At 45.9% G+C, this 19,970-nt stretch overlaps 1 protein-coding gene across 1 annotated transcript in view; it reads right to left on the bottom strand.

The window, feature by feature from the left end:
* Positions 1–12,335: 12,335 nt before the first annotated feature.
* The window catches only part of POLR1F (RNA polymerase I subunit F), an 18,212-nt gene continuing 10,577 nt past the window's right edge, over positions 12,336–19,970 (bottom strand). The window contains exon 4 of the mRNA XM_077491256.1: positions 12,336–13,581. Coding sequence (XP_077347382.1) covers positions 12,657–13,581 — 925 coding nt within the window. The 3' untranslated portion in view covers positions 12,336–12,656. The remainder of the gene's footprint in view (positions 13,582–19,970) is intronic.

Here is a 19,970-nt window from a genome sequence, read left to right as displayed (position 1 = left end):
TGAACATCTCATGGAGCACTGTTCAATCCATCATTAGAAAATGGAAATAGTATAGCACAACCGCAAACCTACCAAGACATGGCCGTCCACCTAAACTGACAGGCTGGGCAAAAACTGCAGCTAAGAGGCCTAGGGTAACTCTGGAGGAGCTGCAGAGATCCATAGCTCAGTTGGGAGAATCTGTCCACTATTAGTTGTGCACTCCACAAATCTGGCTTTTATGGAAGAGTGGCAAGAAGAAAGCCATTGTTGAAAGAAAACCATAAGAAGTCCCCTTTGCAGTTTGCGAGAAGCCATGTGTGGGACACAACAAACGTGGAAGAAGGTGCTCTGGTCAGATGAGACTAATATTTAACTTTTTGGCCTAAAAGCAAATCGCAATGTGTGGCAGAAAACTAACACTGCACATCACCCTGAACACACCATCCCCATCGTGAAAAATGGTGGTGGCAGCAGCATGTTGTGGGGATGCTTTTCTTTAGCAGGTACAGGAAAGCTGGTCAGAGTTGATGGGAACATGGATGGAGCCAAATACAGGGCAATCTAATGCCGCGTACACACGATCAAACAATCGGGTGGAAAAGTCCGGCAAACTCAAGCCCGCCGGACAATCCCCCCGTGTGTAGCCTCCGGCGGACTTTTTTTACCCGAAAGTACGGTGGACTTAGAAAGTAGTTTTGCACTCCAATCTTCCCGCCGGACTTGCATTTCGGCGGACAATCCGGCCGTGCGTATGCCAGTCCGCCGTACTTTTGAAATGAACAGACTTATCCCGCCCAGAGATAAGTCCGCTCATTTTGAGCGTGTCTCCAGGTAGGCAGGGCCCGCGAAGGATGCGTCGCTGGCCCCGCCACCTGGTATGGACTTAAAGGGGAACCCCCAATGCCGAAAAAATCGGCGTGGGGGTCCCCCCAGGTCCACATCAGACCCTTGTCCGAGCACGCTACCCGGCCGGCCAGGAAAAGGGGGGACGAGCGAGTGCCCCCCCCCCTCCTGAGCCATACCCTCAACATGGGGGGGCACCTTGGGGAAGGGGGGACCGCGCGGCCCCCCCCACCCCAAAGCACCTTGTCCCCATGTTGATGAGGACAAGGGCCTCTTTCTGACAACCCTGGCCCTTGGTTGTCGGGGTCTGTGGGCGGGGGGCTTATCGGAATCCGGTAGCCCCCTTTAATAAGGGGGCCCCCGGATACCGGCCCCCCACCCTATGTGAATGAGTATGGGGTACAATGTACCCCTACCCATTCACCTGTAAAATAAAGTACAAAAAAACACAACACACAAGGGCTAAAATAGTTTATTGCACAGCTCCGGGGGTCTTCCGTCTTCGGGGGTCTTCTCGCCAGACTCCTCCGCTATCTTCTTCTAGCTCTTTTACTAGCGGAGGAGCCCGGCTTTCTTCCTCGCCGCCGCCCTCTTCTTCCGAATTCGGGGGTCTTGTCCCTCTCTTCCCAGGATGCTGGGACTGTGACATCATAATAGGTGGGGACATCATCCGGTGATGTCCCTATATAAGTCGCCGCACATCGCGTCCATGCCATTGTGAGCGGAGGATGCGACGAGGTAACATCTGAAGAGAAGAAGAGAAGAACAGAAGGTGACGACAGCAGCGACAGAATACGGGGCCACCGCCTGTAAAAGAGCTAGAAGAAGGCGCGGTGGCCCGGCAGAAGAACTGAAGAGGGGGACAAGACCCCCGAAGTCAGAAGAAGAGGGCGGCGGCGAGCAAGAAAGCCGGGCTCCTCCGCTAGTAAAAGAGCTAGAAGAAGATAGCGGAGGAGCTACGTGTGTACGCGGCATTAGAAGAAAACCTGTTAGAGTTTGCAAAAGACTTGAGACTGGGAGGTTCACCTTCCAGCAGGACAATGACCCTAAACATACAGCCAGAGCTACAATGAAATGGTTTGGATCAAAGCATATTCATGTGTTAGAATGGGCCAGTCAAAGTCCAGACCTAAATTCAATTGAGAATCTGAGACAAGACTTGAAAATTGCTGTTCATAGACGCTCTCCATCCATTCTGACAGAGCTTGAGCTATTTTGCAAGAAGAATGGGCAAAATTGTCACTCTCTAGATGTGCAAAGCTGGTAGAGACATCCCCAAAAAGACTTGCAAAAACATGCCCCGTCCCGCCGAGCTCGCGTGCAGAAGCGAACGCATACGTGAGTAGCGCCAGCATATGAAAACAGTGTTCAAACCACACATGTGAGTTATCGCCACGATCGGTACAGCCAGAGCAATCATTTTAGCTCTAGACCTCCTCTGTAACACTAAACATGCAACCTGTAGAATTTTTTAAATGTCGGCTATGGAGATTTTTAAGGGTAAAAGTTTGTCGCCATTCCACAAGCATGCGCAATTTTTAAGCATGACATGTTGGGTATCAATTTACTCGGCATAACATTATATTTCACAATTTCAAAAAAAAAATTGGGCTAACTTTTCTGTTGTCTTATTTTTTAATTTAAAAAAGTGTATTTTTTTTTAAAGTGTGGTGGTAAGACCTCTGCGCAAATATGGTGTGACAAAAAGTATTACAACGACCGCCATTTTATTCTCTAGGGTGTTAGAAAAAAATGTATAATGTTTGGGGGTTCTAAGTAATTTTCTAGCCAAAAAAAAAAAATGTTTTTAACTTGTAAATTCCACATCTAAAAAAGAGGCCCGGTTTTAAAGTGGTTAAGTATTGAAACAGGGGATGAGTATTCCCATATTGACCATATATTTACCCTGTCCCCACTTCTCCCATTCATAATGAAGGCCCAAATATCGGCAACACCATGGTCAGACCATTCACCAGTCGTGATGATGGTCTCAGTGCTGTGGACGAAAGCAGGTGGTGGGCGTTTATTCAGCCACGGGTGGAGACAATAATTAAAGTCCCCCATTAACAATAGGGACAGTTCAGGTTTATCTGATAAGTACACCAATAGAATCTGTAGGATTTCCCTTGAAAAGGGAGGAGGAACATACACTACAGCAATGACACGGTGGAACATACACAAATTGACAGTATAGAAATACATATTTCCCCCTCTGTGTCCACTAGGACATCCAGTTCTTGAAACTTTAATGAGCGGTATATCAAAACACTCACCACCCTAGAATAAGAGGTGTGAGTGAAGTAATAAAAAACCAACCCACCCAAGCATACAAGACAAATCGTCCCTGGTAAGATGAGTCTCTTGAAGGCCGTAAAATGCCTGGAATTTAGTGGAGTGTGGATGAGACCATTGCCCTTTTCAATGGGTCCCACAGGCCCATACATTCCAGGTCAATACATGTATTGTCGCCATAGCACTAGTACCAAAAGGGCATGTGTCCAGGATTGGGGCTGACCACACAGCCAGGGAGTGGAGAGGGAAGCAAAAAGTGGGGAGGCAGAGTAAGACAGGGTGCAGAAATAGTAAGGCTAGGCCAGGACACGACACTGTACATTCTCCCCAGGTAGTCGTCTTGGATCATCAAATAACTGTAGCAAAGCAAACAGTGAAGGTCCAAATGCACCATCCAATACGGTCTACTGTTCCCTAAACTAAACATAGGGTCTGGGCAACAGACAGTAACTACGGGCAGGCAGAGTGCAACATGTAAAACAGCTGCAAGCCATAGTCCATTCGGATACGCAGGTATGATTCGTGCAACCCAGCACAGAACAAAAAGGTATGAAGTTAGGTGTAACATTAGCATATTTGGAACTCTTCCGTAATTCAACAGAGAAAAGTAGAACTGATTTTTCCTGGCTCACCCCTCACGGATTGTGGGGATAATCCAGGACAGGACAGGAAAAATAGACAAAACCCAGTAGCAAACAAAAGCTTCTTTCCAATATCAAGACCTGTAGGAGGTAGCATTCAAACTTCATTGGCTGCATTGGGTCGTCGGCACAGATCTGCTTCACGAGTATTGATCCAATCTGAGGCTGACGATGCAGAGTCGAAGAAATGTGCTTGTCCGCAGGCAGTAATGTGGAGCCTGGCTGGATAAGCATGGCATAAGTAGCTTGAAGGCATTGTAGGCGTCCCAGCTCCTTTGCACCTCAGCTGAAAAGTCTGGGTGTTTAAAACGAAACCCTAAGGGCCGGTTCACACTGCGACACGAGGCGAGGCGACACGGCTCGCCTCGCCTCGCTCCCGCAAGTCGCCCCCATTCTGTACAATGGAACCGTTCTGAGAGGAGCGACTCGAGTCGCTCCGACTCAGAAAAAAGGTTCCTGTACTACTTTGGGGCGACTTCGGGGGCGACTTGCATTGACTTCTATACAGAAGTCCTCTGCAAGTCGCCGCTGAGGTCCGTGCAGGTCGCGGCGAGGCAAGTCGGAGACGCCTCGCCACGCATCGCTGTGTGAATCGGCCCTAACACCATTGTATGGAATATTTCTACGTTCACGAGCGACGCGTAGAATAGTCTCTCTGTCGCAGTAATTGAGTAGGTGGGCAAACATGTGCCTAGGTGGGTTACCTGGTGGTAGTGGCCTGGTGGGCTTTCGATGTGCACATTCCACTGAGAAGTGAGGTGTAAAAGCATCTTTACCAAATATATCAAGGAGCCAGCGTTCAATAAATTCCGTGGGGTCTTGGCCCTCCGTTTGCTCTGGGGGACCAATGATGCGCACATCATTGCTTCTCATGCAGTTTTCCAGGTCCTCAGCCCGTGAGCTGTTCACACCCGCCAATTGCTTAGTGATCTGTGAGTCACACATAAGGGATGGTAGTTTATCTTCTAAGTCGCTAATGTGACCTTCTATGGCTGTCGTGCGCTCTCTAATTTTCTATAGTTCATGCCTAATCAGCCCAACATCCTCTGACAGACTCCCCAATTGTGATTTAAGCTTATCCATCGAAGCAGTACATTCATTAACAGCTTTCAAGATCTCCCTTAGTGTAGACTACTCTGCCTTCTCTGTATCTTCCTGGCCATTTATCATGGCTGCTGCACCCCTGGGCTGCTCTCCCTCCTCCTCTACTCGCCTAACATGTCAGCAGGCCCTCCTTCCACATTGTCAGAAAGTTTATCCGGCAGGGACAGCTTTTGGGCATAGTAAATAGGGATGCACCGAAATTTCGACTGCTGAAACATATTGGCCGAAAATGGGCTTTTTGGCAATTTGCAATAAGAAAAAAATGGCCGATAATGGAGCCAAAAATGGGGTGGGGCTCCACCCCCACAGGGGTGTCCTATAACGCATAAGAGAGAGGAGAGCCGCTGCCTGGTCGATTAGAGCGCTTGGAACATAACAGCTTTCATTTCAATAGCTGTGTGTTCTCCGCCCCGCCATCACATACAGCCCCTCCCTCTTGTCCGGGAAACTTTGATAGACAGATCACCCATCCCAGGATTGCATGGGTGATCTGTCTATCAAAGTGCCCGGACAAAGAGGAGGGTTTGTATGTGACGGCACGCGGCGGGGGAACACACAGCTATTTAAATTAAGCTGTTATGTTCCCGGTGCTCTAATCAACCAGGAGGCGGTGGCTCTCCTCGCTCTTCCCCTGCACAGGCTGGCTGCACTGGGGACACAGGCTGGCCAACTGGCTGTACTGGGGAGACAGGCTGGCTTCACTGGGGAGACAGGCTGGCTTGCTGGCTGCACTGGGGACACAGGCAGGCTGGCTGCACTGGGGACACAGGCTGGCAAACTGGCTGCACTGGAGACACAGGCTGGCTGCACTGGGGACACAGGCAAGCTGCATCTGACGGGCACTGGTGAGGCTGCATCGATCTCTTGTATCATGTCTGCAGGCTCTGACCATCTCCTGTACCATGTCCTCAGTCTCTGACCATCTCCTGCACCATGTCCCCAGTCTCTGACCATCTCATGTCCCCACAAAGAGGAGGGGTTGTATGTGACAGTGCGTGGCAGGGAACACACAGCTATTGAAATTAAAGTTGTTATGTTCCTGGTGCGGAGATGGCGACTCTCCTCTCTCTTCCCCTGCACAGGCTGGCTGCACTGGGGACACAGGCTGGCTGGCTGCACTGGGAACACAGGCTGGCTTCACTGAGGAGACAGGCTGGCTTGCTGGCTGCACTGGGGACACAGGCTGGCTGCACTGGTGACACAGGCTGGCTGCACAGGGGACACTGCATCTGACGGGTACTAGTGAGGCTGCATCAATCTCTTGTATCATGTCTGCAGTCTCTGGCCATCTCCTGTACCGTGTCCCCAGTCTCTGACCATCTCCTGTACCATGTCCCCAGTCTCTGACCATCTCCTGTACCATGTCCCCAGTCTCTGACTATCTCCTGTATAAAAATATTAAAAAAAAAGTTTTGGTATTGGTTTTCGAAGTGTATTTTTCATTTTTGGTATCGGTTTCAGCACCAAAAAAAAACATTCGATGCACCCCTAATAGTAAAGCAGATGTCCCTGGGGACATATTTACATGGTGGCTTTGGCTGCTTTGTGTTTGGAGGTTCCAGACTCCTTTTCCTTGTATTTGTCCGCTCCACGAGGTGCCCTCTGGGGCAGGACAGCAGCGCCACGTTGGGGATCTGGGGCCACTCCCTCCTTCTTCTTGGATCTCGTCATCCCGACTGTGTAGAGGCATGGGCGAGGGATCAACCGGGTCAGCGGGCTGCAGATGTCACTCTGAGTGTGGCTGAGGCCAGGCTGTGAGCCGGGGAAAGGATTGGTGTCCAGATCTATCACGGGAGCTCAGAGAAGCAAGTCTTCTTACATGCCGTGCTCGGCTCCGCCCCCGTGGATCACTTTTCAAAGGGGTGACAGTCTACCGCACTTGAGACTGCCGTTAGATCGTTAAAGCATGGTGTGTCATAATCAAATGCCATTTTTAAAATAACCGTTGTTGTACCTTAAGGCAGCCAATTAATGTCTACATGCACTCCAGGGGTGGCTGTATGGTCACTCTTGAGGGTGATAACAGTGGAACATAACCTTAAAAAATTTGAAATTGACACTTTTAATCTCTGTTGTAAGCCCATGGAACAGTGACATTACAGGGGCACAGTTGAGAGAAAGATCATCACCCCATTACAGAAAAATCTGAACAAGCACTTTGCTGGTTGGAAAACTAGGTTTTATTTTGATGAGAGGTGAAGATTTAAAAATATTTTAAATGATATTAAGCGGAACTACATTGCACCTGAGCACCACAAATCAAAAACACTTTTTTATTCATTTTTAATATTCAAAGCAAACTCATCTGTCCATCCATGTCTCCATGTATTATTTAGCTAAGAATTTTTCTGGCCATGGCAATTTTGAGTAAGGGCTGATGTCTGATATAACATTTCTTTCCTGGAATCCATCTCCCCTTAGCTCAGGCAGGAGGGTGTGCTTAGCCAAGTAAAACAATTACTCCCTTTCTGAAGACTCTTGTGATGTATGACATCATTTGCCCAGGCCACCAGAAAGTAACTGAAGAAATGTAAAAAAAAAAAAAAAAAGAAAATATGATATACCTCCCTATTTACTAATGCTAGCAGCATAAAGTTTAACCACTTGCTTACTGGGCACTTAAACCCCCCTCCTGCCCAGACCAATTTTCAGCGCTGATGCACTTTGAATGACAATTGCGCGGTCATACAACACTGTACCCAAATTTAATTTTTATAATTTTTTTTCCCACAAATAGAGCTTTCTTTTGGTGGTATTTAATTACAGCTCTGAGTTTTATTTTTTGCTAAATAAACAAAAAAAGATGCAAAATAAAAAATGATGTTTAATAGTTTGTTATAAAATTTTGCAAACAGGTAATTCTTCTCCTTCATTGAAATGCACTGATGAGGCGGCACTGATAGGCACAGATAAGGCAGTACTGATGGGCACAGTTAAGGCGGCACAGTTAAGATGGCACTGATAGGTACCACTGTTAGATGGGACTGATGGGCACTGATAGGTGTCTGATAGGTGGCACTGCTGGGCACTGGTAGATGACACTGATATGTGGCACTGAGGTGCAACACTGTTAAGGCAGATTGTGGGCAATGATAGGTGGCACTTTTTCTCCTACTTAGGTGGCACTGGCAGGCGGCAGGTAGGCACTGATGAGCTGGCTCCAGCTTGCCGTGATCGGGACTGAAGTCCCTCTCACTGCCGCCGTTGATCGGCTGACAGCGCGAGGAGGAAAAATAGCTGATTACCGGCTCTGTTGTGATTACATGTCATTGGCTGACAGCTGATCCCGTGGTAAGGGGGTCGGAATCGACCCCTTGCTCCGACATGTGATCAGGCGAGTCTCATAGACTCGCTGATCACAGGGCACACAGGCTGCTCGTGGACAGAACGACGTCGTCCCGGCAAAGCAGGTCCATGCTGTAGCCGTCATTCGGCTATAGCGCGGATCTCTAGTGGTTAAAAATAGTCAATGTTGACGAAGAGAGTGAAGTTAGACTAAGGACTAAGCCTTGTATACACAATGAGATTATCGGACAAAAACGATCATCTGTTTGTTCTCTTTGCATGCTAGTCTCATTTAAAAATAAAGAAGTTACTGAATTTACAAAAATTCTTGTACGACAGAATAAAAATTTGGAATTGATGTAATGTATTGTATTGTATTTTCAGATGAAAACTGTACTCATTAACCACTTCCCCGACCGGTGCACAACGATGTACGTCGGCAGAATGGCACGGACAGGCATATAGGCGTACATGTATGTCCCTTTAAGAATGCCATCCTGCCATTGCGTGCGTGCACCGGTTTGGACCACCATGAGTCCAGTCACGAGTCCCGTGGACTCGATCGCCACCGGGATACCCTCGATCGTCTCACGGGGAGTCTGAACGGGGAGATGCGGAAGTAAACAGCATCTCCCCATTCTGCCTAGCAACACTGATCTCTGCTCCGTGATTGGAGCACAGATCAGTGTTCACTAACACACAGCCACGCCCCCCACAGTTAGTAACACGCCCCTAGGACACACTTAACACCTACACTGCAACTCCCTGGTTAACCCATTCACTGCCAGTGTCATTTACACAGGAATCAGTGCATTTTTATAGCACTGATTGCTGTATAAATGACAATGGTCCCAAAAATGTGTCAAAAATGTCCGATGTGTCCGCCGTAATGGCACAGTCACAATAATAAAAAAAAAAAAACAACCCACGCTGATCACCACCATTACTAGTAAAAAAAAATAAACAAATAAATTATTAATAAAAATTATATAAAACTATCCCCTATTTTGTAAATGCTATAAATTTTTCGCAAACCAAACGCTTATTGAAATTTTTTTTTACCAAAAATATGTAGAAGAATACGCATCAGGTTAAACTGAGGAAAAAAATTTTTTTTTTTTTTTTTTTTATATATATATATATATATATATTTTTTGGGGATAGCAAAAAGTAAAAAATAATGCGCTTTTTTTAAAATTGTCGCTCTTTTTTTGTTTATAGCGCAAAAAATAAAAACGGCAGAGGTGATCAAATACCACCAAAAGAAAGCGCCATTTGTGGAAAAAAAAAAAAAAAAAAAAAAAAAAAAAAGGACGTCAATTTTGTTTGGGAGCCACGTTGCACGACCACGCAATTGTCAGAGCGACGCAGTGCCAAATTGCAAAAAGTGGTCTGGTCTTAAGCCAGCAAAATGGTCCGGTCTGAAAGTGGCCTCTTTTTTAGATTTGTTGTTTACAAGTTAAAAACAGCTTTTGCTAGAAAATGACTTAGAACCCTCAAACATTATACAGAATTTTTTTTGCTAACACCCTAGAGAATAAAATAGCATTCGTTGCAATACTTTCTGTCACACCATATTTGCATAGTGGTCTTACAAGCGCACTTTTTTTTTTAAAAAGACACCTTTTTGAATAAAAAATTAAGACAAACAGTAAAGTTAGCCCAATTTTTTTTATACCGTGAAATATAATGTTACGCTGAGTAAACTGATACCCTTAAAAATCTCCATAGACGACATTTAAAAAAAATTCTACAGGTTGCATGTTTTGAGTTACAGAGGAGGTCTAGGGCTAGAATTATTGCTCTCGCTCTACCAATTACAACAATACCTCACATGTGTGGTTTGAACACCATTTTCATGTGCAGGTGCTACTCACATATGCGTTCGCTTCTGCATGGGGGCTTGGCAAGACGGGGCCCGTTTACATTTTTTTCCCTTATTTTACCTATTTTTACACTTTAAAAAAATTGTGACACTTTTATTCCGCTTCCAAGGGATGCCCCCCCTCCCCCATACATTGTAAAGTGCTGCGTAAACTGTTGGCACTATATAAATCGTGTATAATAATAATAAAATAATCCCTTGTAATAGAAAAAAAGCATGACAGGATCTACTAAATACGAGAACTGGGGTCAAAAAGACCTCAGATCTCATATGTACACTAAAACGCAATAAACTTCTTTTTTTTTTTTTTTTAAATGGCTTAAGAGCCATGGGGCAGAAGTGACGTTTTAATCAACGTCGCTTCCGCCTTGCAGTGTCATGGAGACAGGTGGGGGCAATCTTCCCCTTACGACGGCTCCGGTGAACGCCAGAGGGCACCGGATCGCGGCGGGAGGGGGGCCCTCTCCCGCCGCCGATAAAAGTGATCTTGCGGCGAACCCGCTGCAGAGGCCACTTTTATCTTTTACTAGACCGCTGGCCGAACACGGGGATACCAGGATTATGGCAGCTATCTGCCGCTATAACAACGCTATCCGTCTGCAAAGTGAGGACGTACATTGGCGTGCGACGGTCCGGAAGTGGTTAAACGTAAATCATACAATCTGGTATCGTACAAGAAAAATTTCATGCTTGTCCCATCAGATAATTTTGCATGACCTGCCCTGATCAACTCTCCAAAGCTATGTACTATCAATCAGATCATCATACAATCTCTTTGAAAGAGATATTTTTTTGATCAAGTGTTTAATGATTATATTCTCGCGTAGGAGTGTGCACAGCTTCTTGCTATATGAGTAGACTTGCAATTTGCATCCAGGCCAGATTTTCATCGCTTTTAAAGCATAACTAAAGGCAAAACCTTTTTTTAGTTTTGGATAGAGTGGAGATGGATTAGAACATGGATTAGGCAGTTTTCATCCGACCCCCCATAGAGGAGAGCATGGCTCTGAAAGGTCCATCTCAGCAGAGTGAGCGGAGACGGACCTGTCACCCGCCTGATTAGCGGGGGATCAGCGGCTTGATCCCGCGTTGAGCAAAGCAGAGCCCATCAAGCAGAAAGTCCGCGTAAAAGGACCCTTAGGCTTAATATATGATTGCAGAGCTTCCTCTGCTTGTTGTTCTGTACTGCATACACACCAGAAGCTTTGTTCTGCCCTTGTCAGTTTGCCACTTAAATTCAACCACTGACCCCATGCACTATTATTGGTGAAATGTGTTTTAGGATCACAAAACAAAAAGACAGGAGTTCACGGCTGAGATTTCAGTTCACAATTCTCAACTCATACTGCACATAAATCATTAGATGGGGTCAGAATTTCCTTTCACGTTTGAAAAGATCACAGGATAATCTCACAATGAGTTGGTGTGCTAGTACTAGCAATTTGGGTTTTTGCCTGCAGTTTTTTTCCTTTCATCTGTGGCTTTTCCTGTGACCAGCGCACATATGCACGATCTGGTCCAGGTTTTGTGGCCGTTTACAGTCTCAGGGCCTTCTGTGTTTATAAGTGACAGCAGGGAGAGGAGGGTGGGAGCTGGAGGAATGGAATTCCGCCACACTCACGCTGCAAAACTGGGTGTGAGGGACACATGACAAGTCCTGGTGGGCCTTGTGTTTGACATATGTGTACTATTGCGTAAAGGGCTTTAACCCCCTAAGGCTCGGTTCACACAGGGGCGACTTCGCCGCCTGACAAGTCGCACTCCGTTCTGTACTATGGAACCGTTCTAATAGAAGCGACTCAAGTCGCTCCAACTTAGAAAAAAGGTTCCTGTACTATTTTTGGGGCGACTTCAGGCGACTTGCATTGACTTCTATACAGAAGTCGTTTTGCAAGTCGCCGCTGATCGTGTGCAGATCACGGCGCTGCAAGTCGTGCCGCCCCTGTGTGAACCGAGCCTAAAAGGCCTGCTAATCCCTTAATTATTTTGAAAGGAAGCCGCTTTCTTGTCCATTGCAAGATCTTTTAATGGCACCAGATTATGTAGAGTGCCACAGCAATAAGTCTGTCTATAGCCACTTTAATTACAGAATGAACACAAGTGGCATCTGGACCGCTCCAGGCTCATTCAACAAGACAGAGGATGGTACAAAGCACAGTAACTAATCAGAATTCATCTATCTTGGACATTAATTCAGAAAAGTGAATTTTGAGGTTGCTATGCTTTCCTGCACATCACTATCTCTCTTTGAAGTGCCTGAATAAGCAATTTTAATAACAAAAGAGTCCAGTCCACTAATGATCTTTCATAACAAGAAAATTATTTTTATCATTTGAGGAGCCGTGCGGACGGTGGAAACGCCACGTTACATGTCCCACTAAACGTGCTGTGGCTGAAGCACGAGTAACCAACAGTGATGAGGGGAATAAAAATATACGCAGACTTCTTGATTCTCTCACACAAATGACAAATATTGAAATAAAAGTTCATATTAAATAATTCAAAAATGTTCATAAGAATATGCATTCTAATAGATTTTTTTAAAATTTCTTTGACACCAGTCAGCATTAAAATATATATTCAATAAGAAAATAGAATTTTACAAATCTCTCAAATCTGAAAAATTATTCTTTTCGTTTCTTTTTGGCTTTTGGTTCTGCAAACCCCTGGCTGTCAGCAAGCAAAAAACTTCTGTCCACCGCAAGGTAAGCACCATCATCACTTGCAGCTAAAACATTATCACGTTTCCTTTTGTGCTTCTTCTGCTTCGGGGTCTCTTGTTGGATTGTGAGGTTATCAAGCGGAGACTCCTGTGATGCAAAGTCTGTTCCACCATTAGTGGATTCTAGAGTGGAGTTCTCAATGACAGCAGATAGTTTGTGTTTTTTCTTGCGTTTCTTTTTCTCTAGAATAGTTCCAGCTTCAACCCCAAAGTCCTCTGACAGGCTGCTCTCTGTAAAGGCCGGCCCTTCCGTTATTCCATTCTGCAAACTTTGAGTAAGGCCTGGATCGGAATTATCCTTACGTTTCTTTTTCTTTGACTTTCTAGGCTGTTCTTCACTAGAAGGAACCAAAGTTTCAATGTCATGGCCCAATATACTGCTTTCTTCAACTTTAATGTTATTATTGTCAATGTCAACACTAGCCAGGCTATCGTGATGTTTTTTCTTTTTGCGTTCTTTCTTAGAAATATTATGAACCGATTGGAATAAGCTTTTCTCAGCAGAAACATGCTCAATGGGGACATCAACCTCAGCAGTGTCAGTCTGAGAATTTAGTTCCTGATATTTTCTCTTTTTGGATTTTTTCTTAGGGATTTCTTCCAAAGTTGTGTTGGTCTCAGCTGAACCTTCTGGATTTCCAGGAATATTATGTAGAAGTGTTTCCTGAAAGGCACGCTTCTTAGCTTTTTTCTTTGGAGTGCCTTCAGGGATCACATTCAGGTCAGTGTTAGCACCACCTTCTGCAGCTCTCTCGTTATCACAAGAAACTTCACCAAGTTGTTCCTTACTTGCCTCGGTTAACCGTTCTAGGGCATCACTTTCCATTCTGTAAAAAAAAAAAATAATAATAATAAGAACAAAAAACGTGCATTAGAACACCGAATCACTTTTTAAAATATATATTTCTTGTATTTTTTTTATTTTTTATTTTTTATAACCACTTCAGTGAAATTTTTCTGAGAGACATTTTCAACTTTGCAGTTTAATTTTGTCCCATCTTGTTCTCACATCATAGTGGCCTTTCCTTCTCTTTTTAACAATCTCTTTATTAAATATTTTAAATTGTTTTTACAAAAATAAAACTGCTCCTATTACTTTACCTATTCCTTATTCCCTTTCCCATTTTCCACAATTCCCCACCCGCTTTGTTTGGTTTGTTTCTTTCTAGGGCCCTTCAGTATCTGGCTCACCGCCCTTCTTTCATTCTCTCCAAATATTTATCCGAGACTTTAAAAGTTTTTCCAACCTTTCCAAGTACTGATGTATTTCCTCTCATGTCCTATATCCCTGCTGCTTAATAGGTCCATTTTACTATAATAGGCTATTTGTTCAAACCACTCGCTTATGCCTGGTTTTTCACTGTTTAACCATTTTTTGGGGAATCAAACCCTTTGCAGCATTCAAAAGTTTTGGGTTCATTGTTTTCATATATTGTTTCTTTGGGATTTTCGAATCGTGGAATAGGCAAGTCCATATATTCTTTTTCCATGTATTAAAAAGCTTTTCACATATTCAGAATGCTCAGAAGTGTTCAATCCCTTTCAAACATTTTATGTATTTATTTTTTTTGTACGTTTATGAATTTTAGGTATGTTTTCATTCTATTATCATATATGCTGGTGCGGAGTAACAATAACTATAAATGAAAAAAATAAAATGTGAAAAACTGAAATAAACTTAACAAAAAAAAAAAAGAAGGAAGAAGGTGCAAAATATCCAGCAACACATGGGGCAGATTTACTAAAACAAGAGTGCATAATAGCCAATCAACTTCAGCTTGTTCAATTAAGCTTTTTTTTTTTTTTTTGGGTAAAACACATGGTCTTGAAGTGAACCTGTGCATTGCCTATGCAAAGCAAATCTGCAGTTTTACTTTAAGGCCACCTATCTTATATCTTAGCAACACATACTCCCTTTTCCCATTGCTCCCTCACTACTTCATGCAGCAGCCAGGAGCAAAAAAAAGACCAAGTTAGACTTACCGGTAACTTGTTTTCCAGAAGTCTTTCAGGACAGCACCTGAGAGATAGCGACTCCACCCTCCTCGTTAGGAAACACCTTCTTCCTCCAGACTTTAAAGGGAGGCGCCTCCCTACCACACATCAGTTGTAGAAGAGAACCTCCGGCCCCGGCTGGAACACAAACACATACGTTAGTCACAGCGTAGCATAATATAATACCATAGGGCGGGATGCTTGCTGTCCTGAAAGACTTCTGGAAAACAAGTTACCGGTAAGTCTAACTTGGTCTTTCCCAAGGCGTCTTTCAGGACAGCACCTGAGAGGATAACAGAGACTTACCCCTTAGGGCGGGACAACAGCTTGCAGGACCTTTCTGCCAAACGCCTGATCGCTGGCAGAAGTGAGATCCAGTCTATAATGTTTCACAAATGTGTGAAAACTCGACCACGTCGCCGCCTTGCAGATCTGCTCAGGGGTGGCACCAGCTCTCTCTGCCCACGTAGACGCCAGAGCTCTGGTTGAGTGTGCACAAATTCCTGCTGGAGGAGATAACCCTGCCTGGGAATATGCCTCTGAGATAGCTAATTTCAGCCATCTAGCTAAAGTAACTTTAGAAGCCTGAAAACCCTTTTTTCTTCCTGAGAAAAGTACAAACAGTGAATCTGAACGCCTGAAGGACTCCGTCCTTTCTAAATAACTCAGCAGAGTCCTTCTGACGTCCAAAGTATGGAAAGAAGTCTCCTTATTTCCTTTGGGGTTAACACAAAACGTTGGCAGTACTATGTCCTGTATACGGTTCTGAACTGAAGCTACCTTCGGTAAGAATTTTGCATCTGTTCTAAGAATAACTCTGTCAGGAAAAATGGAAAGATATGGTTCTTTAATTGACAGAGCATTTAGCTCACTGATCCTGCGTGCAGAGACAATGGCAATCAGAAACACGGTTTTTAATGTGAGAAACCTAAGGGAAGCCTCCACAAGAGGCTCAAAAGGCCCTTTTGTTAGAGACTGTAGGACTACCGACAAATCCCATCTAGGAAAAACCTTAACAGGAGCTGGCCTAGATCTTTTAAGAGCTCTAAAGAACCTGATCACCAGCGGATCTGAGGCCACAGATTTTTCTAAGAACACCGTCAGGGCTGCTACTTGCACCTTCAGGGTACTAACTGCCAGTCCCTTGTCTGCACCATCTTGTAAAAACTCCAAGATGGAGACAAGGCTCCCTGTCACCTGGGCGGCTGACAAACACCAAGTTTCATAACGCTTCCAGACCTTAGAATAAATGGCCCTCGTAACCCTTTTCCTACTTGCTAAAAGGGTCGAGATCAAACGGTTGGAAAACCCCTTGCTCCTAAGGAGCTGCCTTTCAGAAACCAGGCCGTGAGAGCCAGGCTGGCCACTCCTGGATGGTTCACTGGGCCCTGCAACAACAGATCGTGTCTGAGGGGCAGACGCCAACAAGGCTTGATTGCCAGGCCTAGAACTGTCGAAAACCAAGCCCTTTTTGGCCAAAAGGGCGTGATTAGAATAACTGGTACCTTCTCCCTCTGAATTTTTCTTAAAATTAACGGGATTAACTGAAATGGGGGGAAAGCATAGCAAAGACGAAATTCCCATGGATAAGCTAGCGCATCTGTGCCCAGCGAGCCATCGCGACTGTCCAGGGAAAAGAACTGGGGAACCTGGGCGTTCACCCTTGAGGCGAACAGGTCTACTTCTGGTAAACCCCATTTTCCGGCAATCATTGTGAATACCTCCGGGTTTAGAGACCATTCTGCTTCCCGAATAGCGTTTCTGCTTAGGAAGTCCGCTACCCTGTTTAGATCCCCTTTTAGGTGGACTGCTGATAGGGATAACAAATGTTTTTCCGCCCACCGAAGAATCTCCATGGCCAGTACCTGAAGCGACCTGCTTCTTGTACCCCCCTGTCTGTTTAAATAAGCCACTGCCGTGGCATTGTCTGTTAGGACCTGGACGTGATGGGACTGCAGTTCCTGAACAAACAACTCCAGAGCTAAGGCAATCGCCTTGAGTTCCCTCCAGTTTGAGGACCTTATTGTCTCCTCTTTGGCCCAGGACCCCTGAGTGAAACGTGTTCCTAGATGGGCTCCCCACCCCCAGGAACTGGCGTCGGTTGTTAGTCTTTTCCCGACTGGAAAAGCCCAGACTAACCCTTCCGATAAGACCTCCTGTCTTTTCCACCACCATAGGGACCTTTTTACCTGGGTTGACATTCTCACCTCTGCCTCTAGGGATGCCACTGTGTGATCCCAAGATTTTAGAAGGAAAGCCTGCAGACACCTGAAATGCATTCTTGCCCACTGGACTGCTGGCATTGCTGAAGTCAGAACTCCCAAAGCTGACATAACCTGTCTTACTGTCAGATTTTGGCTGGTCTGTAATAAAGACACTGCACCGGAAATCCTGTCCTTTTTGTCTAAGGGAAGGAAGATTTTTTGCTCCACCGAATTTATTAGAAACCCTAAAAACCGAATCTCCTGAGATGGGTTTAGGGACGACTTTTGGAGGTTCAAAATCCAACCCAACGTCTCCAGATGGCTGCGAGCTTTGCCTAGATTGGTCTGCAATTCCTCGCTGGATGGGGCGAAAAACAGCAGATCGTCTAAATAAGGAATAACTGCGATTCCCTGAAGACGCAGTGGCGCTAAAGCTTCTGCCATTATTTTGGTAAAAATTCGGGGAGATGATGACAGGCCGAAGGGTAGGACCCTGAACTGGAGATGATGAACCATACCCCCCAACCTCACCGCCAGCCTGAGAAACTTCTGAGACTGGGGAGAGATCGGAACATGTAGGTATGCGTCTTTTAAATCTACTGACGCCATAAAACATCCTGGCGTCAACAGGTTTCTGACCGAAAAAATTGAGTCCATTTTGAACTTCCTGTACCTTATGGACTCGTTTAAAGGTTTTAGGTTGAGAATCAACCGAAACTTCCCTGTCGGTTTCTTTACTAGGAAAACATGGGAATAAAACCCCTCCTGCTGTTCTTGCAGGGGTACCTGTACTACTACGCCCTGTTGCATCAGTTCCTCTAGAGAGGACTTCATGGCCAGGGCCCTTACTGGATCCCGCGGGGTGTTGGTAATCAGGAACCTTTTTGGGGGGTCGTTGACAAACTCGAGTGAGTAACCCTGCGCGAGAGTGGTCAGGATAAACTGATTTGAAGTTATCCCTGACCACTGCGGAAGAAATTCTTGTAGTCTTCCGCCCACCCGCAGAGACGAGTCATTGCGATTTTTCGGCCTGTGTAGGAGGACGGAAGAGAATTCCGCCTCTACCCTTCGGCTTCGGGGCGGACCAACTTTTCCTTCTCCCTTGCAACTTGCTGTCCTGATCCTGAGTTTTTTGAGGTCGAAAAAGACGCTTTGGTACCTGCTTTTTCTTTTTGACCGGAAAGGATCTCTTTTTATCGGCTGTCCTGTCAAGAATATTATCGAGGTCAGAGCCGAAGAGCAAGTCTCCTGAAAAGGGTAACCCACACAGCTTATTCTTTGAAGCCGAGTCACCCGGCCAGGTTTTAAGCCATAAGGCTCTTCTTGCAGCATTAGTTAGAGCTGCTGACCTGGCCGATATCTTAATTGCCTCAGCTGAGGCATCTGCAACATAGGCCACTGCCGTAATCAGGGTAGGAAAAGAATCTAAGATTTCCTGTTTAGGGGAATCTGCAGCTATATGTGACTTTAACTGGTTAATCCAGTATTCTAAATTTCTGGCTACACACGTTGTGGCCATTGCTGGTTTTAAATTGCTCATAACTGATTGCCATGATCTCTTGAGCAAAAGATCCATGCGTTTGTCCATCGGATCTTTCAAAACTCCCATATCCTCAAAGGACAGATCTGTGGACCTTGAAACCTGGGAAAAGGCGGCATCCAGTCTGGGCACCTTGTTCCATACTGCTGCAGGGTCCTCCTCGAAAGGAAAACGCCTTTTGTGGGCTTTGGAGAAAAAGGGCTTTTTCTCTGGATCCTGCCATTCTTTCCTAATGGCCTCAGAGATGACCGGATGAACTGGGAATGTTCGGCCCTTAGGCTCATCCAACCCAGCATACATGCGGTCATGGAGTGATAATTCCTTTTTCTCCTCACTTAAACCAAGCGTAGCATGAATGGCTTTAAGGAGCCCATCGACCTCTTCAAGGGACAGTTTGAATTTAGAGGGGGCTACCTCAGAATCCTCCAACTCCTCTTCCGAATCTTTAACGGAAAGAGCAGTGGACTGCTTTTCCCTATCTGAAGGGTCTTCAGGCAGAGATTCTAACACCGGGATTGAGAGAGACCCCTGGGAAGACTCTGAAGTGGAAGGCTGACTAGCAGCCGGGTTTGCTAGTGAGTCACGAAAATTCTGGATCGTGGCGTACAGCTCCTTCTTTACAGAGGCCACCAGATCCTCACATACAGAGGCAGATTCCTCTTTAACTAAAGAAGTAATGCAGGGACTGCATAAGGTTTTCTTCCAATTTTCTCCCAGCTTGGCCCTGCAAGAAGGACATCTTTTCTTTGGGTCAGAGCTCTTAGCCTATGAAGAAAAAGACAAAAAAGGGAAAAAAACCAGGGAACCCTTAGTGAGAACCAGTCTCAGCTTTGATAGGGATCACCACACAGGTGCACTAAGAAGAAACCAGTCAGCTTCTAGTGCCCAGACAGGCCCCTTGCCACCAGGGGGGAAAAAAGAAAGGAGAGAGCGAGACCAAACGCCAGGAAATAGAAAAAGAAAGGCAGACTTTAACTGCTGCCTCTTACCTGGGCCTTGCTGGTGCCTGTGCCTGTCCCCACCGCTGCAGACGCTGAATCTTCCATAATCAGCTGTGCAGAGATCCACTTGTTGCTAAACGCCGCCCCCGGAGTCACGCCGTGCAGCTGCACCGGACCGGAAGCGGAAATAGGCACCAGCACCTGTCCTCCCTCCTCCCCCCTGCGTCCACGCCGGAAACGACGTTTCAGCTGACCCGATGACCCGCTCTGTCACTTCCGGCGCGACCGCCGAAAACAAACATGGCGGCGGCACACGCGCGCCGCCGCGCCTACGAACGTGCGGGCCACCGAGTCTTCGGCTCTCTCCGAGCACAAGAGGGGAAGAGGAGCCCGCTTGCTACCGCTGACGAGGCGTGGGTAGGTCGGGAGGACAGCGGGTCTCTAAAGGAGGAAAAAAAGGGAAAGAAGCCTAGTCCCTCAGGAACACCTAAGAGAAACAGACTCCTTCCCAAAAGGTGTTCCCTCCGGGCCGGAGG

The sequence above is a fragment of the Lithobates pipiens genome, unplaced genomic scaffold (genome assembly GCF_037356315.1).
Source record: "Lithobates pipiens isolate NorthernLeopardFrog02 unplaced genomic scaffold, aLitPip1_a1.2 Scaffold_19, whole genome shotgun sequence".
Taxonomy (NCBI): Eukaryota; Metazoa; Chordata; class Amphibia; order Anura; family Ranidae; genus Lithobates; species Lithobates pipiens.
This window is presented reverse-complemented; position numbering and strand designations above follow the sequence as displayed.